The following is a 21,186-nucleotide window of genomic DNA, read 5'->3' as shown; positions in this document are numbered from 1 at the left end:
TCCACCTAAATATAACTAGTTTGGTGACTTAAATATAAAGGGTGCTTAGTTACTGCATGATGAGTGAAAGCCCATAAATTGACTAGATTGTTAAGGAGTATGACAGCATATAGAGATTCTTCAATTTGATAGAATCCATAATGTTCATTGTCACTTTTGTGAGACTAGCTCAATCACAGTCGAAAGTTTCCTCAGAGGCATCTCTTTTCCTCAGTAAGAATACTTCTGTGAAAGCAGTAAACCACATCTGCTGAGTCACATACTAGAAGAAAACATAATGATCACCTTGAAAATCTCCCGTTGTGTATGGAAAAAGTTATTGCATTCAAAGCCCACTTTCCTAAACTAAGAAAGCTAGCATGCTACAGTAGTTTCTATGTCCTTTTAGCATATATTGTGTAAAACAGAACTGAATGCCCATAGATTTAGCAGATTTCTGTCTTTTTTTTTAAAAAAGAGAGTGAAACAGACCATCTTCAACCAACTTTTTATTGCCCTTAAAATGATTGTTCTCATTGTTTTACAAGTAAGGGAAGAAAACACAACCAAACTAGTCTCACAATGACCATTTAGATAAAAGATGCATAATTCAAAAAAATCTGTCTTCATCCCAGTGGAGTACTGCCACTGGCGATAAGAATGTTGTTGTGTGGAGCAATCATATATTCTTCCATAATTTAAAAAGCAATCAAGGCATTATGTTTAAAATATCAAGGGAGAAGTCTATTAAATGCTACGTGATTATAGAAATACTGATTGGATAAATGTACTTAGGAATAGCATAATCTAAATGATGAAAGTTAATCTAAAGGTCAGTAGCCCAAAGCATAAAGACACTGTATTTTCTGACTCTGAAATTCTTAACAAAAATTTAAGCCTCCCCATTTCTCTGGCGAGCATAACCTGTCTGGCAAGGCATGGCTCCTAGTTGCTTCTCAGGGCTAAATAAGATAAAATTTATGTGCTATCCTTTAAGCTCCACTGAGGCAAGGTAATAAATAAACTGCAGGATAATTTATAAATCCTGAGCTTGCGTTAGTCATGTCCCAGTCCATCTCACAAAAGGAAAATGATGGAAATGGGGGCCAATGCTCAGCAATCTTGGGCAATGGTGATATGCCACTTCATATACAGAGAATCCTTGACTAATCCAGGAACACTTCACAAAATACTAAGTCTTTCCCATGCCCAGACAATAGCTCATTGGCAGAACAAAAACTGCTATATGAATCAAAGAAGTATGTTACTGCATCTCTAGTCTGAGATCTAATATCTAATTTCCTTTTAATTTACCATAATTATTTTTGTAGAACTTCCTGGCTCTCCTCCAGTGGATATGCTTAGCAAAGATTGCCAAAATCCTGTCTTCTCTTCCATGCCACATCCTTGAGCCGGCTTCTCTTTCCCTTTCAGTTGCATTTTATCTTCTTCCCTCTCCCATTTAATCAGTGTTTGTTTCTTACAGCAATGTGTGTTGAAGAGGACAAGAGGACTGTAATTTGAAGAGTTAAACACAAGCATTTGGAAATCCAATGCTTCTATAAAATTATTCCAGCTAGGAGTGATGATTCGGTATTGCTACTTTTGCTTGGTTTTAATAATCATCATCCTATATGCAACTTTCAGTTACAATGTTACATCAAGTCAAGTTAATTAGGACAAGGTAACCCTGCCACGCAGAAACTGTGAGAGCCTCAAATTATCACCAATTAGTTTTCCTGGACCAACAAGTGAGTTAATGATTTCTACTTCCAAAGTCATAATTCTATGCTTTTATCAAACACTTTCTCTGGCCTGCAGGAATGTGTTTATTTGGAGTTTTAAAAAGAAACCTGAAAGGAAAGCACTATTAACATAAGCATGACAACCCTAGCTGATTTAAAGTGCCCACATGTAGGGAAAAAAAGAGAATATGTTTCATGTATAAACCAAGTCAGATGCTTACTCCAGATAAAAGGCACATATATTTCTTGCACCTTTGACCTAATACTGTTTGTTTTTAGAAATACAAACTAAGGTCACATAAAGCTGTGGTTAATAGGAGGTAAAGGTAGCTGCCCTTCAGACATTTATCCATTTGGAGAGGAGGAAGTCAAGGGGAAAATCACTCTCCTCTGACTAATGTAGTGTAATTGTTTGCCTCATGATGGTGCCCCTCAATTTTTCTCCCCTCAGAAGTTCCCATGGTTACAAAAGGACAAGGCACATACTCATATTTTTAAAAATGACAAGTCACAGGGATGCAAAACAAACTCCTGTGGTTATTCTGAATTTGTCATTTTGCTTTTGAGAGTTTCCTTTCAGCCCACTTAACCCAGCACCTCATACACAATGAATAATGGTTTGGGAGTGGGGGAATGTCTATGTTAAGAAACAGAAAATTCCAGCTAACCACTTTAATGCCATTAGAATGTTATCTAACACACACACCCACAAGCTAATAGAGGGGTTCACTTAAAAAGGTAAGGCTCTAAAGATCAAACACATAGTACTGCTCTTTCATACAGAATCTTTAAGACTTGAAGAGTAAAAATGATATTCCTTAGGTCTATGCAGGGAATATTTAATTGAATCAATATATTCTAAAGTTTTTTCAATCAATAATTTTTAAAACAAAATTTTCTAATGAGATGCAACATTAATAAAGGGACATTTGTTCCCTCCTTAGTGCATTGTTTATCCCTTTGCACTAAAGGGAAATGAAAGCCACATGATCGTAATGGGGAATCAGAAAATCCTTCTTTCATTGTCTGTTCATTGTACAAGGAGCAGAATGAACACATGCAAGATTCATGAAACAAACAGGAGCTGGGCCAAAGAACAGTGTACAGCAGACAGGTGATCACTGAGGTTCATTCAGATCAGAAAAAAACTTTCGGACATTGCATCTCCTAGTTTCCCTGCTGTATGACGAGGAAGTTGTGCTTTTTCTGCGACTTAATGATTTATCCCTTTCTTTCCTATTTGGTAAACTCAAATATGTTAACCTAAGACTTTCTGCCATCTTCTTCGTTGACTTGCATGAGTAATCAATGGCATTAGTCACAAGATACAAGGCACATTTTTAGTCCAGTAGACTCCAAAGCTAAAGGCAAGAACTTCATTAAAAATTGCAAATTGGAGATCCAACGTGTTTCTTATTTAACTATTTTAGAGCTAAGAAATAGTGTGTAATGATGATCCATGAAATGAATCTAGCACTGTGATCCACAGAGAGCAAGGCCAAGTGTCTATATACATGTCATCATCATTGAAGATTACATATTTAATAGACTGAACATTTTCAGAATCACAGTCTACTTAGGCAACCTGCAAAACTATAGACTGAATTGGTATGTACCACCTAGCTGTAATTAATACACTAAAATGGACAATGACAATAATTCAGCAGATCACCTTTTAACAAAAGGAGCCTAGGGATTTATTTTTTGCTGGTTTGGTTTTCTAAAGAAACATACTTGGTTCATTTCATGTATTCCTTTTTTAAAGCCCCATGACTCTGAACAGATACTGTTTAGATCTAAGCAAATTATCTACCCAAATAATGAATATGCATTAGAAATAAAATTCCTCAGAGGATTGTAGGCCTAAAGTAGTGGGTGATGAGTACTCAGCGCCACCTCTGCTGGCACCAGGAAGATGTCTCAGGATGGCAGAAATCAAAGCTCCAACTACCACAGTCTGCAGGAGTCTGCACCTCTGTTCATTGTAGAATTAAGTGGACAGTTAAAAGCTTTTTGAAATTCTTCGAAGTTACTAATGGCACCATTGACCCTGAAAAAAGACATGGCAAAACATATGTGATTTAATTCACGTACATCAAAGGATAAAACTATATAACCATGCAATGCTAGAAAAGATCTTGGTGTGCATTTAATCTGTTCTCAAATGTAACTAAAGGCCCAAATAATTAATTTCCAAAGAAATTAACAGCATCAAGACTAGAACCAGCATCTCCTGAATGCCAAGCATACTCTCCTATTGCTTTTCCAACATTTTTAAAAAATTAACTTTCTTGTGGAAAGTATAACTGACATAAATTTCCCGTGTCTTAAATGTAGAAATCACTCATTTTTTCACATACAACTGTTACTACCATTAGGTCAAGAAACAAGATATTTCAAGCATCCTACAGTCTTCCACATGCCCCCTTACCAATAGTATCCCTGAAGAAAACTATTATTGTGACCTCTATCACCAAGACTTCGCTGCTTTTGAACTTCAGGTGAATGAAATAGTTCATAGTTCATAGTCTTCTGTCTTTGACTTCTTTCACCCAATATAATGTCTGTAAGAGTCATTCATGTTGCTCCATTTCCAACTATATTTAAATAGTCTATTGAATCTATCTATAAAAAATACTTTCTTTAAATTCCCATTAGATTTAGAGGTTCATATTTACTTAGAATTTGATTAATGCAATAATCAACTACTGAATAACATCTAGCTGTTATAGATGAGTAATTCTTCACTAGATTTCATTTCTAAACTGTGGTTCTTCTTGCAAGTTCCAGATAGCAGTAAAGACTGTAAATTCCTGCTCAGCACTTTGATTGTAACTGGCTTTTGAAAGTGATATATCCACTGTGTGATTTCTCACTGTGCTCAAAATCTGTAGTTACTACAGATATCAGTAACAACTCAGGCAAAAAAAAAAATGTTCCTCCTCATCCATTTCTTACTCAACTGTATGTTCAAAGGGTTGACTAGAAATTCAGCATTAGTAGTCTCTATTTCTTTCCTAATGACTTTGTTACCTACAGGCATTTGAATAAAATGTAATGGCCTATATCCACCGAATCCTCAGAAACTTCAGTGTAATTAATACACTAAAATGGACAATAACAACAATTCAGCAGATCACCTTTTAACAAAAGGAGCCTAGGGATTTATTTTTTGCTGGTTTGGTTTTCTAAAGAAACATACTTGGTTCATTTCATGTATTCCTTTTTCAAAGCCCCATGACTCTGAACAGATACTGTTTAGATCTAAGCAAATTATCTACCCAAATAATGAATATGCATTAAAAATAAAAGTCCTCAGAGGATTGTAGGCCTAAAGTAGTGGGTGATGAGTACTCGTGTGTTATAGCTGAGATATATGGAGAGCAATGCATATTTCATAGTGTGATTCACCCTAGGCAAGCATTAAAGTTAGAACTGGTAATTAGTAGTTAGCTGGTAATTAGTAAGCATACTCTGTAAATTATCGGCTAAAATTCAACATTATAGGCAACTAGTTAGTAAAAGGAAATTAGTTTCTAAAAACTTATCTGTTGAGCAATGAATCTACTGTGTGGCTTCTTGTGCACCATTTGTCAGTGGGAGTATATTTTAGACCATTGGAAGCTGTCAGTCTTCATGACAGTTAAGCCCAGTGAGGGAGAATTTCCAACACGCTGATTAGATTTTTATGCTAGTGGATAATTTACAGTCAATTTTTGAATCATGTCTAAGAAAGGTTTTAGAAATAAGATTTTAAAATATAAAAGAAATTTTAGATGACTTTCTTGCATTATGCTAATGAATTTATTTAAATATTAAATGTAAAGATATCCAGGTTAATATATTTTAAGCAAGTAATGAATAACTATAAATTATTATGACTTCTTGGATTTCTCATTATAATTATCTATCCTCTACTATAGAAAATTTCCTCCAAGCTATAGATCCTAGAACAGGGAAATAGCAACTTTAATTTTGGTTTTGCCTAGTATTTTATACATTCTGACAATTAAGATTGTAATTTACAGCTGGGTGTGGTGGTGCACACCTGTAATCCTAGCACTTGGGAGGCTGAGGCAGGAGGATCGCTGTGAGTTCGAGACCAACCTGGGCTACATAGTGAGTTCCAGGTCAGTCTCAACTACATAGTGAGACCCTGTCTCAAAAAAAAAAAAAAAAAAAAAGATTGTAATTCACAATCTTTTCCCCTTCATATGTAAATAATTGTTTCAAAATGTGCTGCAATTGAAAGCCAAAATGCAGTTTCACTAACTCAAGGACATGAATTATAATTGCTAAATATCACCATATATCTTCCTTTGTGTTAAGAGCTATTCAGAAAATGGGCATTCATTTATGTCTGTTGGTTGATTGTGTGAAAAAACACGAGTTATTAAATAATATATTCTTTCATATGAAATAAATCAGAGCTCTGGGTGTTTTAAGGAGAGTACATCAGATCACATACTGTTCAGAGACAATAAAATCTGTTTTTTGGCCAAGGCCCCAATTTGGGTAAATTGAGTATTCCAGTTTACTGAGCACCCGGCATCTACAGATTACTGTCTTTCAACAAGTAGAAGATAATAAATGGAATTTAATACTAAGGCTATGATTTTGATTCCAAATTACTTTGAGAGTCTCACAGATCTCTTGATGTGGAACAAAACTAGAAATCTTCTTAGTGCCGGTCAGCAGAAATTTAGTTGAGAAAATACTGAGTAAGCCAGTTTCCTTCTAATGAAAGAAAAGATATTAGTTTCTATTCAATCAGATTTTGTTGTCTGCAAAAGCAAGATCATGAGGTTCACAATACAGGCTTTTGTTCACACCACCTATCTGGTAGTGCACTGAGATAGCTGGAGCAGGGCATGAGGAGAGATCACCCCTTTTGCTCATATACCTAAACTGAGGGGGGCTGTGAGCACCAATTTGGACTTGTTCTCTGGCAGCTTCTGGTCTGTAGGAATTGCACCTTACCTGGAAGAGAAAGGCATCCCAATAAATATGCTTCCACTCCAATTATACCTTTTATACTTTCTTAACTGTCCCAAATTATACATAATGATAATTTTACAATCAGTGGATGACAAACAGTTCTAGTAGGGCAGAGAAAACCTTCATTAGTAGTAACATCTATTATTTTCATTCCCAGGTTAGATGGTTTTACCAGTGTGAGTAACTCCACAGTTCGAGTAAATGAAGAAGGCTTCCAGGCAGGTGTTTTAAATCAAGAGAATCATATATGTGCCCAGGAATTGTACAATGTATTCATTCAGTTAATTTAATGCTTTAAATAGCTCTTATCAAATTTAACCATACTCATTTGAATCCATGAAATCAATGAGTCATCGACAAGTGAGTATGGTTACGAAAAGTTATTATTTTGCTCTCTGAGTACCAAAGTTGCCTCACCATAGTCGGAGCCTGGGACAGGAGTATCATTCTTTTGATATTAGGCACGCCTGTCTAACTTGTTCTAAATGAAGGAATGTAAGCAGAACTGATAAATGTCACTTGGTGGCAGAAGCTCATAAAATCTGGCTGAAGTTTTAAGAGCCTTAGAACAATTTAAGATGCTACATTAAGGGCCAAGGCACATTTTTTCGTATTTCTTTCTTACTTCTGTGGTGACCATGGAAGCACCTGTTAAGATAAAGACACCAAAACACAGGGCCTTGAGTAAAAACTATGGGGAGAGTCCCGCTGCTAATGCATGTTGGGCTTGGAGTATGAACTTGAATACACTTTGTGTTGTTTGTTCCTACAGCATAACATGCTTGATCCTGACTTGATACATCATGAAATAGGATATGGTCCTGAAGTATGAATATAACTAGGACACATGAATATGGAGCAATATTCTAAGTGGAAGGACAAATGAGAAAATGGTTAAGGCATGAAAAGGCAAGACAGTCAGCTGGGCTGGATACATGTGCAAAATGGGCATCAGGGAGTGACCAGGGAAAAGGATGACTCCTGATTTTTGAAGTCTTGAGCTGAGCAATAGGCCAAGATGTTTAAACTATATTTAAACACTGTTTTTGAGCAGGAAAATAAAGCCCATATTTTCAAAGATTTATCTGGCAAGGGCATGTTGTAGCAGGAGTAAATTAGACTCATGTGAAGATTATTTATAGACAACGAATGCCCACTAGATAAGTAGAAATGGAAACGGAAAGAAATAGAAGAGTGAGAAGAATACCTGAGAAAAGGAACGACAGTTTGCAGCAACTGCTGGGATACAGAAAACAGGAAATGTGACATGACGCTACTGCCTTTGATGAAGACACCAGCCAGTCACTGTTTTGGAATTTGATTTTGAAGACGGTTTGTAATGTTATTCCTTAATTTCCTCAGAAGTTAGCTTATGTAACCATGGTTTTGGAATTCTATTTTACTACATTAAAATATAGTATTATCTTTGTTTCATGTGTCAATTAAGGGCTTTCTAAAAACATATTATGACGGTTCCCTAGTTCTTTCCTAGGAGGGAAAATAAGTTTTCTCCATATATGCAAACTTACTCCAATTTGCAAAAGGTTGAAAATCTCCTCATTTTGTCAGTAGCAAAAGGGCCAAGATGAATTTATCATCCGTGATTTAAAAAAAAATCTTTCAAATTTTCCTAAATATCTTTAGTTTAATGTTTGGTATCATATATGAAAACATTTTAAAATTGTAATCATGACATCACTGTCAATTAGTTTATTTAATCTATGGAGAGGTATTATGAACTAGGATGGAAATAACAAGCAGCCAGATGGTAAATACTTTAGGCTTGAAGACCACAAAGTCCCTGTTGCAACTAATCAACTCTGCCACATTAACACAAAACTAGACTAATTCCAGATAGATGAATGTGGCTGTTTTCCATTAAAACAATACAAACAGACACCAGGCTTTCTTTATTTGGCCTCAGCTTTCCAATTCCAACCCTGGAAAGTTCTAACTATTTTATGTACGTGTGCTTATTTTATTATCTATTTTTAGGGATGACTGAAAAGGAAGTCCCCTTTTTTGAACTGTGCTAGTCTTAATCCTTTTCAAGCAATTGATCAAAAAACACCAAGTATCTACGATGTATCAGCACCTTTACTCAGTGCTACAGAGATGCATAGGAAGTTTAAGGATTCAGAAGATTAGCTGTGGAGATAAAACTGAAAATCTTGAACATTTTGAGAGCTATTAAGTACTCAACTGCATGGTAAGGAAGAGAAGTGGAAAAGGAGCTAGAGATAAAATAATGGGGACTGGAGTCCTTGGGGAAGTTTGTGGAACAGGTAGAGGAGGCGACTCTTGATGTGGATCCTAACTGTTGAGGCTAGGATTGAATAATACAAGGGGGCTAAGTAGGAAGGGAGCCATATTATAAAAGGCAAATCAGAATCAAAGCCACGGAGGTAATAATGAGCATAACATCATGGGGGAGAAGCAAGGAGAGCTGCCTGAGTAAGATTGAATTTTTCGCATCCAGCAGATCTGTGAGAAATTAAAGTGAATCAGACGGAGATGGATCAGAGTGAGACCAGTGGAATCTCAGTGGAGGTATTTGGCCTCAAAGTGATAGTCATTTGGAAATCTTGTGGAGGGTCAGTAATGAAATAGAAGTATTTCAGTGGAGTGTAAAACAGTGGTAAAAGATGCTGGAGTCAGGAAAAGAATAAAGTAAGGCTGGCTGTTGGGATACTGCAGAGTGTAATATATGAAGATCTGGCCTATAAATGATGAGATAGAATAATGGGGATCCTATAGGCTAAATTTCTTTATTTCTCTCATATTCATATGTTTAAACTCTAAGCCTAAAATGATGCTATTAGGAGGTGGAGCCTTCGGGGGGTATTAGGTCCAGAGTGTAGAGCCCTCATGAGTGGGATTGGTGCCTGTATGTATAAGAGGCCAGAAAGCCACTTGGCTCTTTGTACCACATAAAGACAGTAAGAAGTCAGCAGTCTACAGTCTGGAAGAGATCCCTCAGTTGAACCTGACTCTATAGGGACCCTGAACTCAGACTTCTAGCCTCCAGAACTATGAGAAACCAATTTCTATTGTTTAAAAACCAACCCACTCTATGGTACTGTCATAGTAGCCTGGGTTGCCTAAAACAAGGGAGAAGGAGAGGTGACATCTAAAAAGCATGTAAAAGATGAAACATCTAGTTTAGGGGACACATGTTATAAAAATAAGACCTAAGAATCTAAGCTTTCTTGCCATAAAGACCCAAAGACTGGAGTACATTGATAGAAAAACTGAAAAGGAAAGTCATTTTGTTGATAGCTACAGTCTTGTTGACATCAGGTTGATAAATGATAATTGAATTGTTATTGTCCTGTTGGCTTTAAGAAATAAAGGACCCCAGACAAATGAGAATCCTTTAACCAGAAATGATTATAGAAGACTAAGCTTGCTACAGAATGAATACAGACATGGGAACAAAAGGTTGTACTAATGAGAACTTATCTAGCTTTGACCATGTTCACATGCTCTTGCCCACTGTGAGATCAAGCACTAGAGCCTTTATCTGCCCATCCCCGCCCATTTCTTTGGAAATGTTGCTTAGATATTTATGACATAAGCCAATAACAAAGTACCTTAGTTAATTCACATCTTCCTTTCAATTTATGCTCCAAGAACATATCAAACTCATAAAAGAATGGCCTGACTCTATTTTTCTCTGTTGTTCCCTTTTCTACTTGGGTAGAAATATTCATTTGATAGTTGGGAACCCAGCCATTGAGAGTGATGAGATAAAATCAGCAAATGAGGCAAGGAAAAAATAAATATAGGAAAGGGCAGGTCCAGGAAAGCCAAAGATAAGTTATTAGAAATGGTTGCAAACAGTATTGAATACATTAAGAAGCCAAAATATACTGAATAATTATCAAGTGAGTTAACAGGGCTGGTAACCCACTGGATTAAAACACATCAGTAACCCTTCATTTAATTGGGGAATTATTTATGTCCCACAGAACTTTAAAAGATGGAATTTATCTAGAAAATAATCAGCCAGATAAAGTTTTGGTTAAAACCAAAGTCATGCTATGAAACTTTTGTTCCAAACCTCTAATCAAGGGTGCAAGCTAAAGTCACACATTCCATCTCTGATGTCTCTTTCTTGGTCTACTTACATGAGCATAACTCAGGAAGAAGAGCTGGTTGTTGGTAAATGTGATTCCTGGTAAAAGAGGCTCCTCAACTCCCTGCCTTCTGTCATTAATCCATTTCCTGTAAGCCTGGTGAAAAAAGCAGAAGAGATGAGTTTCTATAGTGATGGTTTCTCTCTTTTCTTACCCAACACAGAGACATTACATACACACTCCTGTCATATACTAAATGCATTGTCAAATTTTCCCTTAAGAAAGAAAATACCTGGAAATGCGAGTCATTGTCATTTCATTTAACAGTGAGGCAGGTACACATGCAGAAAGGCCTTACACTCAATAATCATCAAGAGCAGCTTGCCCAAAGTGTTGATGCATTAAAATAAAATATTTCCAAATGATTCCAACATGGGATAAACACATAAAATGCCACAGTAGGGCATTTATGGCAATAAAGTTTAGGAAGAACATATTATCAATTTTCTATTTTGCCAATTCACAGGAAAAGCTACCATCTTCTATCACTATGATTTTATGAAACAAAATATATTTGAACTAGAATGAGGAAAGAATATAACCTTGGGAGATTATGAAAACACTATTATGGACTATCACCTGTCCCAAAATATGAGAATGATAACCTCTGGACATATTCTAGAAGTTTGGTATTTTAAGAGAACATTCTAAGGTGGGATATAGAGAAAACTGTATTCAAGGAAAACTCATTTGCATCTAGCCCCAAGGAGATTTCTATAGCATATTTTGATATGATTGTGAGAGTACTTTCTGAAAACTGTCCCTTAAATACATGATCCTTAATAACAAATATTATTATTTAGGGTGACTCTGTATCCCAAAAAGAAAAAGAAAAAAAAATGTAGTCCTATTTATATAATAGGGTATAATAGAAATCAATGGGGTAATGCAATTCCATTTACAGAAATTCCACAATACTCAACACCAAGAGCATGTCTGTGATGCACCCATACAGAATTTTCTACTTTAATTTTTTAAGTTACAGCCAGTGTAACAATGCATACCCTAAAAGCTTCCCTCAGACCTCCATTATCAGCAATATTTTCTCCCAGAGTCCTCTTCCCCTTCACCTAACAGAAAGGAAAAAAAAGAAGAAGGAAAGAGTGTTACATGATTGACTATCATTCAGCAAGAGGCATAAATATTATAACAAGCAAAAGTGTCACATTTTAAAGGCAAACTTACATCCAGAGGTAGTCATTATATGAGATGGCAAACTCGCCCCAGTAACGTGATCCTGAATATAATTATTTCTATTTTATTATGCTAAACGTTACTTTCTCATCCTTCCCTTTATTCTTCCCAATTTAGTCTGCTCCAATAAAATGTTAGCAATATTCTGAGTGACTGTGGCTTAATGGGGAAAAAATAGAAATGTCAATACACATATGACTTTCTCTGATTAACTCAAATAATTTGAGTATTCGACTCATTGTACCTGTATTCCCCACAATTTGCTATATATACAGGAACAAGATTTCGAGACCAAACATTATCACTTTACCTTCAGCAATTTCTGTGAAAAATTAAAAGGGGCGTAGCCTTCTTAGGGAAAAAAATCAAACAGAAATAGTGCAAGGTCCAGTTTTGCAATATATATGACACCCAGCCAAGCATGGGGAAGAAATTCTTCCCAATGTTTGAAAATTATTTTTTAAACTTTAAATGAGCTAAGATAAAAATATTCTAAATCAATATAGCTCACAAGACACAGCCAACCTACCATTTTTGCTTGTGTAGACTGTAAGGTATAAGTGGATTTTACATTTTTCAATGATTAGGGGCAAAATCAAAAGAAGAGTAATATTTTGTGGCTCATAAAATTTTATTAAATTTAAATTTTAGTGGACATAAATGAAGTTTGTTTTCTGTTTTTTTGGAACAAAGTCATGCCCATTCATAAACACACTATCTGTGGTTGCTGTCTTACTACTGTGGCAGAATTTAGCAGTTGCAATTTAAACAATTCAACCTACAAAGCCTAAATTATTTATAGAAAAATTTGCCAAACCCCCTATAGTAGGCAGAATAATGGCCTCCCAAAGGTGTCTACATCCAGATTCCTGAAACCTGTGAAAATGATACCATACAATGGCAAAGGGAACTTTTAAAATATGAGTAAAACAAAGATATTGACAGGGGGGCATTTTCTTGGATTATACAATGGGATCAATGTAAGCTTTATAAGGGGAAAGGGGGGACAAGAGAGTTAATGAAGGATGATGCAATGTGAGTAGACTCCACCAGCCACTACTGGCTTTGAAGGAGAGAACTATGAGCCATGGAATGCGGGCAGCTACTAACTTTTCTAAAGTTAAAAAAGGCAAGGAGAGATTCTCCACTAGTGCCTCTGGAAAGGAACAGAACCCTGTGAACATCTTAATTTTAGGCCACTGAGATTTGTGTCAGATATCTGACATACAGAAATGTATGTTAATAAATTTGTGTTGCTTTAAACTACTGAGTTTATAGTAATTTTTTATAGCAGCAACACAGAAATAACATCCCCTGCTCTAAACTTTCAAGCCATGGAGTCTATCAACTGTTTACTTATAAGGTAGCTTAATTGCCCAGGTATCAAGAAATATCAACAAATAGAAATGAAGGGTCAGGGATTTAGCAGTGGCACTGTGCCTGCCTCACAAGCACAAGGTCCTGAATTCCATCCCCAGAAAAAAAAAAAAAAAGAAAAAAGAAAAACGAAAAAAGAAAAAAAAAGAAAAGTACAACCAGAAATGAATATGAATGAAAAAACATGATTATAATCAACAAAGAAACAAGGACATTCCCTAACTTTAATCCCCCAAAGTTACCATTCCTGTTTTACATTATTTCTTTTACTACAGTGCTATTAAGGAAGTATTATTATCACCATCCTTGTTTAATAAATGAGGCTCTAAAGCTGAGTGTGTAGTAGATATTGTTGGTACCCAACTAGATCCCCTTTTATACTAGGTCTGTGTACCCAGTCCTGCAACTGCTAACAGCTTAGGAAGATTAGCCTTAGTTTGCAGGGTCACCATGGAGATTATGAAACAGCCCAGATCCTTGGGACAGGGCTGAACAATTACTATACTGCATTTCATACTGCAGAAAACTGTGGGGTCAGGGTAAGGCTTGCTTTAAATTAACTGTTTAGATTCCTCAGGGATTCAAACTCAAGGTCTTCTGTATTCAGGGTCTTTGCTTGATATCATGTACCTTCTCAAGCATTGATTCCTACTTCTTTTTTACTCTAAGCTTTATATCTATGTTAGAGGATTTGGGAGTAGCCCCACTCCTCTGATTCCTCATACTATGGACCATCTCAGTAAAGCACAGAGCCCTAGATTTGGCCTCATGGGATCCAACAGCTGCTGACAGTTGGCATCTGCAAGCTCCTTCTAATTTACCACAAAAATAATTCAGGCCCAGAGGACGGGCTCGTACAAAGCCAGAAAAATAATGGCCACTAAGAAAGCCACCCAGTCTCCTGTAGGATTGACATGGGAGCTGTTTTCTGATGGTCGAGTGGATTTATACTGACTGAGACAGGCATGCCCTTCAGTAGTCCTTGTAATAAAGGTACACATTTGTCTGAATTAAGTTTCAATATATGACACTTTGGGGAAAATGGACCCTGAGGAAAAGTCTACTTATATATCACCCAGGTATAAAAATGAACTAAAAAATAAGAGAACCAGAGTATAATATAGGGGAGAGGGTAGTATGGACTCTGGAGTCACACATATTTAAACTCTAAGCTAGACTCTATCAAGGGCATTAATCTCTTTGAGCCTCAATTTCCTCATATGTAGAATGTGTACACCTAGTGATATGTATACCGCTCAGGACCAGTGTAAGGGTTACATTTATTTCAGTAAAGTGAAAGGTCTAATTCCCAGGTCTACAGATAATAATCATAAGGAAATATGGATTTTTCTTTCTCTAAGAAAAATGTCCTTCTATTGTTTGCTCAGGCCCAAATTATTTGATTTATTTTCTCCTGGAGTGTGGCACCTATGAGTACGCCACAAAGGACCAGGAATGTTAAAAAATAAACATCTTTTACTGTGTACTTCCTGTATGCCAGGCATTTTGCTTGTTACTTCCCTTGTTTAATTTCTACAACAAACTAGAGTTCAGAAAAATATATTTACCCATTGCACAGATAAAGATGCTAAGATTCAGAAGTATTGTGTCACTTGTCCACGTTCATAAACCTAGGTATTTTTTTTTTGGCTTGACAGATAATACATGTACATATCTATGGGGGTAAAATATGATGTTTAGATACAATATGTTGTGACCAAATCACAGTAATTAGCATATCTGTCACCTTAAATTTTATCACTTCTTTATGGTGAGTATATTCAGATTTCTCTCCTTTGGCTATTTTCAGAGACACAATACATGATTGTTAACTATAGTCACCCCACCGTGCAAGAGAACATAAAAACTTACTATTCTTATCTAACCACACTACTGTACCCATTAATCAACTTTCCTTCCCTACCTCCAGCTTCTAATGACCACGATTCTATATTCTGTTTTTATGAGATCCTAATTTCTGACAAATATTTCACTTAGGGAGAAAAAAGAACTTTCTCTTAAAAAGTGGTGCTGGATCAATTGGTTATACTTTAGGAAAAACATATAAGGGATGTCTCATGTTAAACTACACGGAAAAATAAATTTCATATGTATGAAAATTTAAATGTAAAATAACAACACAATAAAATCCTTTCCAGAAAAGATAGAGGACTCCATATACAATATACGCAGGTGTTGGGGACACTTTCATGGCCCAAAACAGAAACACAGAAGCTATTTCATAAGAGATAGAAGTATTTTGGACTTTATAAAAATGCTTAAATTTTGTAGGTCAAAAGATACCATACACAAAGTCCAAAGGATGAATAATATATTTGGGGGAAATACATAGAAATGATGGGCAAAATTTTAACATCTATATTATTTTAAAAGGTTGTCATAAATTGACAAGAAAATAACTCAATAATAAATGTTATTTCATATATCACTTGAGAAAATAGGAAATTTTATAGCTTTTGGTGACAGTAAGCATCTATCCTACAGAGAAAAAGAATACATACATAATAAAGATGTTTACTGCATCAGTGTATATATAATTGCAAAGTGTAACTTTATCAAGAGATTAGTTGCCAGGCATGGTGGTGAATACCCGTGATCCCAGCACTTGGGAGGCTGAGGCAGGAGGATCGCTGTGAGTTCGAGACCAGCCTGGGCTACATACTGAGTTCCAGGTCAGTCTCAACTACACAGTGAGACCCTTTCTCAAAAAACCAAAAAAAAAAAAAAAAAGAGAGAGAGAGAGATTAGTTGACTACATGATAGTACATTCACATCAGGGACTCTTAGAAAGCCATTAGAAACTATCCATTAAAGTTCTCTGTGTGTTTAGGAGAGCATGGGGAAAATATATCAGGGTTAGTAATATCGATTACAGGAAGGGAATGTAAAATGATAAGAGGAATGGGAGAGGAAATAAAATTTCACACTCAAAAAGGACATATAAAATTGCATTTGTGCCTTTATATAAAATTATATATGTAAATATAATAGAAAATACACATTTTAAAACGTATTTCTTTGGTTCAAACTTGTATAACTAAGAACTCCTAACCAATTCTCGGATCCATTAGTTGAAATTAATGAGGTTTAATGCCAATGAAGTCAACCTAAGGAGTAGTCTGGATGGAAATTTCTAAAAATTATATATTGGGTAAGAAATTTATATGACTGTGACTGTTTACTTATGCTACAGCATTTCTGCCATCAATCTGAATCTTGGAAAATGAATAATATGCAGGTTTATGATTCTCAAACTACTGCTGATATCAAAATCAACTAAGGACTTGTGAAAAGACTGCCAGGTTATCAGGCTCCTTCCCTAAAAATTCTGATTCAGTAGGTCTAGGGTCAGACTCAAGAATTTGCATCTGTAAAAAGTGCCCTGGAAAGGCTGGTGTTATCGATCTCAGAATCACACTTTGAGAACCGATGATCTAAAGCAAGCAAACATCCAAGTGAGAAAAAATGTCCCACAAGATGAGCCCTCAACACAACCATACTTACATTTAAGCCAGCTTTCTTCCAATAATAGTTGCTATACTGGTTAATCATGCACTTAGTTTTTTCTTTAAACTTTTCTTCTGAGTCCATAGACCACCAAGGATCCAAGTTTCCATTTTTATCATATTTTCTACCTACCAAAGAGGAAAGTTTAAAAACATGTGTGTTATTTATGGAAACTGAATTCTTTATCTTTCCCTTCCCTCATCTCGACAAACTTTCAAAATGCAGTTACAACAGGAGGGAACAATCTTCTTGACAACAACTCCTGCCTTCTCTCCAATGTCACAGATTAAGAATGGGAAAAGGGCAAAGGAAGAAAAAGATTGCGGAAGTTCTTTCCTTCCGAGAACACAGGGCAAATGAGATTCATGAATTTAATACATGCACCAATCTTATCCAATCTTGGAATCTGTGTTTTTACCTGCTCTGACCTCAAATGTTCTCTGGATCATAAAATGAAATGACTTTATTCAAGAAGCCTATGGAGAAAGCCAGGGACTTCCAGTGAAATTCCAATCCATAGGAACAGCCCCCCACAGTGAGTCATCCACAGCATAGGACCATGCACCCTGACTCAGCTCTATAGGAATCTGCTTGCTCCAAGTTGCCAGGATCCAAGAGACACATAAAACCTCTGTTATGAATCATTCCATAGTCATCAGTGTGGATGGAAGACCCATCTGTCCTCCTTAGACATGGATGGCTGCTCTGAAAAGAAAACTTGGAACAAGAATGGAAATCTCCAAAACATAATGGGGAAAAAGATTAGCTATACATGATTTCTTGCTACGTGCTCATTCACTTTTCATTTTCTCTACAGCCTTCAAAACAGTAGTTGGAGTCTATCTAGACTATCTTCTATATTCAAAGTTACAATTGGAATCAGAGGCATGGATTAAATTTAATTATGTGGAGAATTTAGAAGATCCTCTAAGCAAGACTTCTAAGAAAGAAAGTTTACAAGAAAGATTTTATAAGAACGCCCCTATGCAGTGGCATTGATTGGAACAACCCAAAGCTCTCTAGTGAGGCTGCATGTTACCACCACCACTGCCTGGCCTGAATACTGTACTATGGAGTTATCATCTGCCATCATTCGATTCTGTTATTTGGGAGAGATACCAAAAGACCTCCAGGAGGTTCTAGGGGAGAATTTTACTTAACTTTCCTACAAAGAAAGGTTCAGAAACAATTGAACAGTGTTATGATTTAGATTCTAGAATGTCCCCCCAAAGCTTAATGTATACAGAGGAGGATTTTGGAAGGTGAGTGCCTCATGGCAGTGTTGCACTCCACAGTGGATTAATCCCCCAGTACATTCACAGCTGATTTGCAAGTAGGAGGTAAGGCCTGGCTAGAGGTGGGTCACTGGCAAAATTATCTGGAAGGGTTTATCTCCCTCCTCATCACTTCCCTTATTTCTCTGCTTCCTGGCTGCCATAATATGTGAGCATATTTCCTCCACTATACCCTCCTACCATGTCCTTCCTGCTCTGGAGCCAGCCATAGGACCATACACCCTGAAATCATAAGCCAAAATAATCCTTTCCTCCTTTCATCTGTGAGTGTTGGACGCTGTGTCCTAATGATGAAAAAGTTACAAAGACAAGTATCATTTGCTTTACTTTCTTAGTTAAGACTCTCAGATAAACCAAACATCCAAAGACAGAGTCAAGCTCTGAGGAGTCAGATGACTACAACACAGTAACATTTTAACAGGGTGGTGGAGGAGAGGCAAGCAAAACAGTAGGTGATTAAGGACTGATAGGGGGTACAGGAAGAAATGACCAGAAGAAAAGAGTCCAAAGTGTCTCTTGCCCAGGACTTGGCATCATATGAGGCATCACAAACATTAGAGAAAGAGGGGATGGGGATGTAGCTCAATGGTGCTGTGCCTGCTTGGCAAGCACAAGGTCCTGAGTTTGATCCCAGAATCGGAAAAAAAGAGAGAGAAAGAAATCTCCTTTTAACAACACTGTCTTGGGCCAGCTGGGTTCTTGAGACTACCTATAAACTATTTTGTGGATATAGATGTGATAATAATTCATTGTTAATTCATCAGATTTAGAGGTTTCTGCAGTTTTCTAATAATACTCCAAAGTTAAAGAAATGCTGATTAAAAATAAGAACTTTCAAAAACAATCATTTCTTCAGTGTAGGCTATATTATGTTCTTTCCTTTTGCTTCAATGTCATAAAGATACACAGTATATTATGTATTGTGCATTATTAGGAAAGCACAGCCTTTTAAAATCAAATTCTGAATATATACCAATATAAAGAAACATAGAAGTTAAGCATTGCATAATCCTTGAAAATGCATAAAAAAACAAACAGCCAAGCTCCAGAGGCCTAACCTGGCAGTGCAACGTGTACAGTTGTCGCTAGGGCAGAACTCACACCTCCAGGGAGAACATCTCAAGATGGTGAAGCAAAACAAATGACAAAGGGAAGACGTGATAATGTAATTTCTCTAAGTACTGTGGCAACGACAGCGATCCTGATCTAAATGCAAACTTCATTTCATTGAAATAATTATCAAGTCTTTGTTTCTAATTGTACTCGATCACTAACGAGAATTGTTTATTTAATACAATCTATCACAGCAAGACATGAGGAAAAGTTTTCAATCAGTAATCATATCACTTTGGATAATCTTCCATCTATAATGATGCTACTAAGAAAGATAATAACATCAATTAACACCCCATATAGTCAACATTGCTATAAAAACAGCAGCTTTTAAAATGAACTAGTACTTACCATTATTATCAAATCCATGTGTAAATTCATGTCCAACAATTACTCCTATAGCACCGTAACTCAGAGATCTGTCATAAATATATAATTTGAAGAAAATTATAAGCATATCCTTTAATATTTCAATGAAAAGTCAAGCTAATCTGTTTTCCTGTAACCATAAAAATAAAACTCTAATAACCATACCCACAAAATTATAAAAAATCATCTAAACATACCCTTCTAATTGAGCAAAAAATAATCCTAACATTGTCACTGTAACCTTGTATGGGACTTAGTGTCGTACTCTGTGAAATTAGGTTTGTGAAAGAGATTTTCCTATCCACTTCTTAAGTTTTCTATGATTCTATATATACTCAGGTGATATTTTATATTTATGAACATCTAAAATAGAGTTTGAAAAGATCTGTCAGCAAAGGTACTTTTTTACGTGAAAACTTTGGACAATCACTATAATCTTAGAAGTTAAATTGTTTTCCAAGTGTAATCATAAAAACAGGACTAGAGCAGAGATTAAAAGCGATCACTGTTTTCAAAGGGAATCATATTCCTCTGTTACTGCTGCAGACAAGCTGACAACTGAACAACAAAACTTGTGAATTTCCAGTCAGATTTACAAAAGGCACTTATTATTTCTCTCTACCTATGAAGAAGCAGGAGGGTTATGTACCATTATGGATACCAACAATTCTACCTCCCATTAAGAGGTGATCTATTTATTTCCTTACTCTTGAATCTGGAATGGCCTTGAGACTTGAGATCAACACAATAACACAGAAAGGGCCAGATGTCATTTCTGGGCCTAGGCCTTAGGAACATTTGTAGGTCACATTTTCTGCATTTTCGGAAGTTAGCTATATAATGAAAGGAAATGTGACTCCCTGTTTGGAAGGAAAGAGGCCAGGTGAAGCCAGGGAAGAGAGTCCAACAGGTGAATAACTCTAAAGGCAAAAAAGAGGCCCTGCCAGATCCTACTTATTGAAGCCAACCCAATGTGTGAGTGAAATCAGCTTAGATCAGCGGTGTTGAACCTATGGTACAAATGTTATTTTATTTTTATTTTAAAACAAAAGATGTTAATGTGTGAGTAAATTTGTTTAAACTAAAACCTCAGTATTCAGGTTTAATTGCAGTGTTGGCACTTCGTGATAAATTAGTGGGTTCTGGGTTGCAAGAGAGTTTTAGCGGAGTTGTTTTTTAAACCATCAGCATAGGTGTGGATTAAACTTCCAAGTATTTCAAAAAATCACTAAAGTAAGATGCATTTGTGTGGTTTTAATTGTTTTATAGTGTGCAACTATGATTTCATGTATCTTGAATGAATAAAGTTTAGTGTCTGGAATGCTAAATTATCTTTTGTTCTTGATTGATATTGGCATCCTAGAATTTTTTTTTAATTGTGGTAGGAAATGCATGAGCTTGGCTGCCTTTCCCATTGTAAGCATGCAGCCCAGTAGCACCCAGCATATT

General features: G+C 36.1%; 1 protein-coding gene across 1 annotated transcript in view; it reads right to left on the bottom strand.

Moving 5' to 3' along the window:
• Positions 1–483: 483 nt before the first annotated feature.
• Positions 484–21,186, bottom strand: part of Phex (phosphate regulating endopeptidase homolog X-linked) — a 200,041-nt gene continuing 179,338 nt past the window's right edge. Inside the window, exons 17-22 of the mRNA XM_010607134.3 lie at positions 19,720–19,787; positions 16,958–17,088; positions 11,866–11,931; positions 10,853–10,957; positions 6,628–6,704; positions 484–3,774 (exon numbers count right to left, since the gene is read on the bottom strand). Of these exons, the coding sequence (XP_010605436.1) occupies positions 3,672–3,774; positions 6,628–6,704; positions 10,853–10,957; positions 11,866–11,931; positions 16,958–17,088; positions 19,720–19,787 (550 nt within the window). The 3' untranslated portion in view covers positions 484–3,671. The remainder of the gene's footprint in view (positions 3,775–6,627; positions 6,705–10,852; positions 10,958–11,865; positions 11,932–16,957; positions 17,089–19,719; positions 19,788–21,186) is intronic.

This window comes from Fukomys damarensis, unplaced genomic scaffold (genome assembly GCF_012274545.1).
Source record: "Fukomys damarensis isolate Sample0158 unplaced genomic scaffold, DMR_v1.0_HiC HiC_scaffold_39, whole genome shotgun sequence".
Taxonomy (NCBI): Eukaryota; Metazoa; Chordata; class Mammalia; order Rodentia; family Bathyergidae; genus Fukomys; species Fukomys damarensis.
Note: the sequence above shows the minus strand (reverse complement) of the source record. Positions and strands in the feature narration are given on the sequence as shown.